Genomic DNA, 7,660 nt, shown 5'->3' with positions numbered 1-7,660 from the left:
GTAAAGTACCAGGAATCAGTGGAAATACTCCCATCAGGCCATCACTCACAGAAAGCATGTGATACGAAAGTAAAGAGGGCCCAAGTCAACCATAACAATGGCTCAAGTTGAAGTTGAGATTAATTTTAGAAGATATCCAATCGATTCGCTACCCACTACAGACGAGTGTACGCGCTAAATAAAAGAAGGTATATGCTACAACTTACACGATTGCGACAGCCCCTGGACAGTCGATCGATTCTCTGTAGTCTGTACAAGATGGTGCAAAAATTGGTGATCCTAGGGTGTAACTAATAAAAGAATAAACATACAACACCCCGGTGGCAATGGCATGACGTGACAGTCACAAAGCCACCCATTTCACCTACAATAACCAAGAAACAACTCGCCCAGCGTTGGGGGATTGAAACAGAAGTACCCAAAAAAAACACAATGAATGGCTCATATCAGTTCTTTTTTAAGGAAATCACAGATGCAATTTAGTTCTCCACATGCACCCAACAACCTTTTTAGGAGACGGGTCTTTTGGTCCTTTGTCTCGTTGCCCAGAAGTGAAATACAGCCATCCATCCCAGTATCCTACCAATGTGGTCTTGATTCGGAAAGGTAACCGCCCAATCAAACTCCATTCCTGCAGATGGAGGTTCAATAGCATCATGATGGCATACCAAGGACCGCAGTGATTTACAAATGCGACTTCGATACACTCTTATCATGCTTCTTGTTACCCACCAAATTATGTACTATTTCGGCATCATGGCAATTTAAATTTTCAGCAATTGAAAGTTTAACGAGATTTTAGTTGCTTTTGTGTTAAATACATAGCAGAATACTATTACAGTACCATCTGATACTATTAACAAAAGCACCATGACAAGAAACAAGAAGCACCAGCATGCTCTGTTTCCTCCAATGTCCTGTCCTTTTCAAAACTATCTTTACAATAACAGAAAACACAGAAACAGGGGAACGTACGTACCAGCGTATCCAGATTGAACCGAAATATTTCACCAACTAACACCATTTTTTTAGTTATTGGGTGCTTATCTGTGGTTCCTCCGGCAATAACGAGAGAATTGTTGACATTCACCCAAGCAAATTCTATATGTGAATCTGGTTTTGGCATAGGAGGAAGTTCTTTCCAAGTATGTCCATCATCAAGCATATAAACATTGCTATACACAACCTGCACAAGCACAATGTTGTTTTTAAAAGGAGGGGCAATAACAGAGATAAACAAATAGTGAAAATAGGAAGGTTACTAAGAAAATAGTGAAACTAGAATGTCAGATTTAACTAGTACTTTTGGATTGATTCTGGTCTCAACCCAAAACCATCAATTATGGTAATGCTTGAATATATGCGATACATGATAGCTTCATATTTAAATCAAACTAAGTGTCTTTATAGTCTGCTTTTTTTCTTAAAAAAATGCACTGCACATGATGCCAATACACTTTCTGGTGAAATTAGGTCCGCCATTATTTATTGAACAAAGCACCTGCAGCATGTTTGGTGCTTAGATGCTTATTTACTAGACTTTAATCATGCACGGCATATGGTTTATGTTGTCTTTAACGCAGGGAATTAATCTCAGTTGATCTTAAAACATAGGGACCACATAATGTGCATCAATTAGCTATAAGAATGAGTTGCATATCAACATACCTCACTTCTTCTAACACATTTAAATATAGGAGACCCAGGCTTTGCCATGAAATCACCTTCTTGACCACCAATAATGAAGAGTTTATCATTTGCAACAACACAAGCCCTGGTGGTAAAACAAAATATCTTTATACTTCAGCAACTTCTTATAAAATTTTTTGTACCATCCAACCAAATTTGTAGAAAAACATTTCCTATATATAAGCATAAACTTTGCCAGGAGCTTAAGAAAAGTGGAAATGTAAAGCGCCAAAGTGCCAAGACAACCTAGGGCATAGGCATCTAGCAGCATGATTTCAAATGAAAATGACAACTGCTGATAACATAGGAAGGGAAACTTCAAGACCTATGAGGACCTCCACGCGGTATTGGTATCTCACTCCTCCACTCTTTCTCCAATGCCTTCCCATCTTTTATGGCAAGACTCCAGTGCTCAAGCCCAGGTTCATGCCTATCCTCCTTGCTGCCACCCATCACATGAAGTCTGCCTCTCCAAAGTTGTGTTGCTGGAGCATATCTACACAGAAGAATTTTAATTGGAAAGGGATTTGGTTCAAGTTCTTTACAGCGTACAACTTGACTGAATATTCAGACATTAGTATTTGCAATAGCAGGACCAGGGGCAGAGCTATGGTGAAAATTCTGGTGGTGCAAACTTCTATGCATCTAATACAAATACAATTATATGGTGGAAAATGAAAAAATCTAGTAAATCTGTTCCATGGTGGTACCTGTGCACCACTCTGCCCTACATGGGAACAAAAACTATCAAGTGCAAGTAATGCGTGGATGCACAGTGCATGGATGCTCAATTTGATTTTTAAAAAAATAAAAGAAGATAGTACCTAGGAACTGGCAATGGTGGCAAATCACGCCATTCTTTTGTTTCTGTGTCCAATACAAAATTTCGAGCTGTTGGTCCCCTACATTGTGGACCATACTGACCAGTTACTACATAGATGAATCTTCCATCAGTAACCATCCCCAAATGTGAATGTGCCATGTCCTTGGGCATGTCAAATCTTCCACCCCATGTATTATCCGAGAAATTGTATATATCAACATGAGAATGCACCTAAAATAAAAAGAAAAAGGAAATTCCTTAAGGAAGGCAACTTGCTTAACATATTGAGATAACTCAAATCTAACTGTAGTTTTTTTCAATCAAGAAAAAAACACATGGAATAGAACACCAGGGTGACATTTGCATTCTGCTACTACTAAATATAATTGAAATTCCAGCAATGTTAGTATTATTTATGGCATGAAACTGACATTTCTATTAATAAAGAAGAAATTTATGCGTAAGTCACCTACATGGAAAAGGAAAAGAAAAGACTTTACAAAGGGGTGCCAAGCTAGGCTCCTACCACCAAAGAAGCTAAGAAAGACGCACCAGCAAGGCACCAAGTTCAACCCTCTTCCCTAATTTTACTCTGATCCCATCTACATAACAAATAATAGAATTGCATAGAAAGGGAGCCTTCGCAATGTTATTACTTGTTATGTAGATGGGATCAGAGCAAAAACTAATATATAGCACAAGTAATTCAAGTGTATTTCATTATGTAAGTGCATACATGAGTGCATAACTGAATGGTCAGGCTAACTAGAGCTTGGCAATCTCAATAACACAGGTAACTTACTTAAACTGAATGAATAGGGTACAATACTAGTACAATCAGTCTATTTCACAACTTGGCAACATGGTAATATGTCCTTTAATGAATGCAAGAGTATATAAGTAGCTATTTGAGCTATCATTCAAATCTACAGTGACAAATACTTCTTCTATTATACCTTCCAAAATATAAAGTGAAATCATCATGTGGAAGAGGGTATAACTGCTCCATATCATAAAGTGTAGAAAAGTAGATATCTTGAAACACAAAGCATGATCGTATAGGATAATGGAAGATATCAGGCAGGTTTCTCACATGATTAATGGTGCCATATCCAGCAAATACATATAAGAGATTCTTAATCTGTATAGCAGCGCCATCCAAACGGGCCACAGGTGCTTCAGCCATCTCCTCCCATTTTAGTTCTGGAGCTGGCAAGTCCGCAAAAGTTGCATTTATGTCAGTCGAACCTAAAGATTTCTTGTCCTCCTTAATCTGTACAAGATTATAAAAAATGACTAGTCTTGAGCGAGGCCATTGTAGCAACTAGCAACATGACAAGAATAAAAAACAAAGTAAAGTCGCAAATAGAATCCAATGTAACAGACTTTTAGACCAAGTGATAATTGACAATTCCTCACTGCATATGTCATTACATACAAAAATAATGCAAAACATCCAAGCACGTAACAGAACTTTACACATTGTTTGCTACTGTATGATACCAAATGATTCGAGCAAAAACTGTGTGATGCCAAATTCATGTCAACTAGACATATGCAAGGTATTATCTACAGTTGTTATAACGCCAAATTAATGGCAAAAGTATGATAACAAATGTGAATGGACAATATATTTCTGACCATGGAAAACTGAAAAGATAACACTCTTAGTTTTCTGGTCAATGTACTCTACTTTCACACATAGGACCTAGATTTCAAATTAGATTGCAGGGAAGTGTTGAATATGCTTATTAAAGCAAAACGACTTGTTGTTATGACAACCTATAGAAATTATAGATACTACATCACTCAAGAAGATCTGCAGCAGAGTGTAGGAGTTATGCTAATTGAAAACTAATGCACATAATCCACAAGCAGAAGCTGTAGCATTGTAGGAAAACGGCCTACTATAGCCAAGGATCACAACCAGAGTACCTCCATTCCTATGAGGCGTGAAATTCAAATGAACCCACAAATCTATCGCTCAATTCCACGCCTAACACGTAATGGCTGCAAATATATGGACTGCATTAGGTCGAGCAAATTCCTCAATCAAGCAAGTATGTTCAGCTCAGCTGATCAACACGCATACGTTTCCCAATTCCTCCCTGATTCCCACCAGATCTCTCCAATCCCGTACGCGCGCCTGTAATACGCTCCCCCAGCCCAATCACGGAGGACTAACGCTTGAGCCACTGCGGCAAGCCGGCAGCAATCTCGCATCCCTAAGCATTGGGCGTGAGAAAAGGATGCTTCACCTTCTTCGCGACGGGCGGCGTCGAACCGGCGGGGCTGGTGTGGAGGTTAAGCCTGGAGGACCAGACGGCCGAGGACGACGCGGAGGACGAAGCCCAGAGGTAGTCGGCGACGAGGACGAGGCCGAGGATGGCGACGACGGCGAGCGCCACCAAGTGCTTCGGCACCCGCGCCTTCGCCGCCGGCCGCGCCATCGGCGGGCGGCTACGCCGGAAGGACTAGAGAAGGTGGACGCAGCGGGGATATTTAACTTTTTACCGTGGCAACGGATACGCTTTTAACAGGAAAAATCGATACACATTTACCGCTTTTTTACTCGCGTCGCAGGCTAACTCCGCTGTCTAGCTTAAATCCGAGTCATAAATCCGAGTCAGTCGGTTCGCTGGTTCATAAAAGAATATTATTAGCTAATTTATATGAGAAAAAAATATTATTCTAACTAAAAATTTACGATCATTTGTAACAAGTCACAGCCAAACGACCAAGCTGTATCCTCAGATTAAAAAAAACCTCTACTTCTAACATCTTTATCCTCCCGCGCTGCCCAACCCACTCCAGTCTCCCTCCCTCCTTCCTCTTTCTCTGCTCCGTGCAACGCCCGCCTGTCGCCGCCGCCGCTCGAGCTACGTCGAGCAATTTTGTGATGAAGTAAAAATATGTGCATGCTTGGAGCCCTATCCACGATATGCATTGCAACGTGTTTTTGAGATTAGGGTCATGGTTCGTCCATCTGTTTTTCTCCATCTATGCTACGTAGTACTACTCATTGCAAAGGACGCAGCGGGGACGTGGAGTGGAGCGCGTCGGTGGCATTGACGGCGGATCGGCGTTCGGCGCGGCGACTAATAGCGAATTCAAGTGACGGTGCGAAACTGCGAAAGGAAAGACCGGTGGATGGATACTGGATACGCGTGCGTAGAGAGAGAACGAGGAAAATACGGTAGCACGATAAAAAAAATCAGATAAATGTATGAGATACATGTGCGTGTGAGATGATAGATATTTCCTCTTATTATAAAAAAAATTTGCCGTGGACGTTTGTCAAAAAAAATTTGCCGTGGACGTCTATAAAAATTTTATGTATGATCACGACATAAAACTGCCATGGCTGGATTCATTACGGAAATTTTTTTAATGCTCATGTATAATTTTTTAAAGTCAAACTAAACAACTTTGGCCGAGGACAAATATAGATGGACTTAGGTATACTATTTGATTTTGGCTGTAAGTAGAGGTGCAAGTTCTAATTATTTTGGAATATAGATCGATCCAAAAACTTGTTCAATAAATTCGAATGACATTTCACATAATTTAAGTGAGGGGAGAAATAAACTTTAATGGTATTTAACCATAGTTAAGTTAGTTAGCTGATAAAAAATACCATTGTATACTCACTTGCATCCTTACCAATACACATTAATTAATTACCCTTTCATATAGATAGAATATGAGTATTTAGCCTTTTTGATAACGAACCAATTATCCGCACCTTCTAATTCATTTTCATAAAAGGTATCAGTTCTCTCTGCCCTCTAAAATATAAGAAAACATTAGTTATCCTAGGTCAAACTTTTCTAAATCTGATAAGTATATTAAGAATATTAAGAAGCCTATTTTTTTTTACTCACTAAACTATTGCCCAAACCTGGTATCAACTGTCACCGACTATCTTTGGTCATCAAACTGTCAAAACCGGATAATTTTAGCCCTTGTCAGGTTTCAAAAGTGATTTTGCTAATATTTTAAAATAATAAAATAGAATTTAAACTCCACCCATACAAAATAAAATAAAAAAATATGGAACCAATACCAAAAGTTTTCTAAGAGCTCGTTCTTTTATGGTCGTTTCGGGTAGGAATAATTTCTGGTTGAGAGCTACTATATAAATTAGATAAGTGTTTATGGCCGGCAAGGTTCCAAGCGGGGAACCGAACAAAGCCCTAAAAGTATAATCTATCTATTAGTGGGCTGTTTAGAATTATTTGGATCTTCTATTGCTAGTGTTTTACTTCTCGTAGTTATATTTGTTGTTTATTTAAATTACCGTTTTTGCTCTATATTAGGCAAGAAGATCAACCAGAAGGACCCAATGGATTTTGAGTACATGGAAGACGACGCCAACCTCCAAAATGCCATAGTTCACCGCATATAGATCGTATTTAGGTATTGTATCTGCTTTACTTTATTTTGATCGTGTGACTAGATGATAGATTTCAAGTAAGGCAGGACCTCAAACATCATGCAATCAGTGTGAAGTGCAGCACAAAACAATAATTTAAATAAATAGAGCACCAATAGTATTATTCAATTTTAATAGTTTGATGGAATCCGTTTTTAGAACAAAATGGATTGGTTTCATATTTCTTGATTTAAAGTGAATTAGTTATGATTTTGAGAGATTTAAACATTTATTATTATTTTCAGGGATGGAGGGAAGGGGGTCAGGGGGCCACACACCCCATAATACTCTGGTTGCAATAGGAGACCACCTTTAATTCTTGTGCTAATTAAGTCACGTCAATGAACTTGGCCCCTCCTGTGTGGCAGAATCGTCTAATCTAATGTCTTCCAGGAGTGCTTGTATTTTATTAGACAGTAAGCACTCAAGAGAAAACACTAAATTACACAGTTCCGTCAGGCACACCCTAGGAAAAAACCCAAAAATCCACATTTTTCTATCAGGATCACAAATGAGATAATAAAGGTTACATCATTATTAACCATTTCTTACATCACTTTTAATACAACATCAGAGTATAATATTTATTATTTATAATAGCGAAACATGAATATGTTATCAGAGTTATGAACAATTTAATTGAATAGCGAAATATAAACATGTGAATAGAGTTACAGCAGAATTAAACATATATTCATGACATGATAAAATAT

At 38.7% G+C, this 7,660-nt stretch overlaps 1 protein-coding gene across 1 annotated transcript; it reads right to left on the bottom strand.

Moving 5' to 3' along the window:
- Window positions 1-335: 335 nt before the first annotated feature.
- Window positions 336-5,029, bottom strand: LOC136493339 (kelch repeat-containing protein At3g27220-like). Its single transcript, XM_066489413.1, has 7 exons — window positions 4,771-5,029; window positions 3,606-3,785; window positions 2,514-2,743; window positions 2,015-2,185; window positions 1,669-1,774; window positions 980-1,186; window positions 336-631 (listed from the first exon to the last, which is right to left on the bottom strand). The coding sequence occupies exons 1-7, from the start codon at window positions 4,960-4,962 to the stop codon at window positions 467-469; spliced, it is 1,251 nt and encodes a 416-aa protein (XP_066345510.1). The 5' UTR covers window positions 4,963-5,029; the 3' UTR covers window positions 336-466.
- Between the last annotated feature and the right edge of the window lie 2,631 nt (window positions 5,030-7,660).

Source organism: Miscanthus floridulus, chromosome 11 (assembly GCF_019320115.1).
Source record: "Miscanthus floridulus cultivar M001 chromosome 11, ASM1932011v1, whole genome shotgun sequence".
NCBI lineage: Eukaryota > Viridiplantae > Streptophyta > Magnoliopsida > Poales > Poaceae > Miscanthus > Miscanthus floridulus.
Note: the sequence above shows the minus strand (reverse complement) of the source record. Positions and strands in the feature narration are given on the sequence as shown.

What these genes read in the sequence shown, in the direction of transcription:
- LOC136493339 (XM_066489413.1), bottom strand. Translation starts at nt 4,962, where the DNA reads ATGGCGCGGCCGGCGGCGAAGGCGCGGGTGCCGAAGCACTTGGTGGCG. An exon ending in CGCCGCCCGTCGCGAAGAAG is followed by an intron (nt 3,786 to 4,770) that starts GTGAAGCATCCT and finishes AATCTTGTACAG; the next exon opens with ATTAAGGAGGACAAGAAATC. An exon ending in CCACCATTGCCAGTTCCTAG is followed by an intron (nt 2,186 to 2,513) that starts GTACTATCTTCT and finishes TCTTCTGTGTAG; the next exon opens with ATATGCTCCAGCAACACAAC.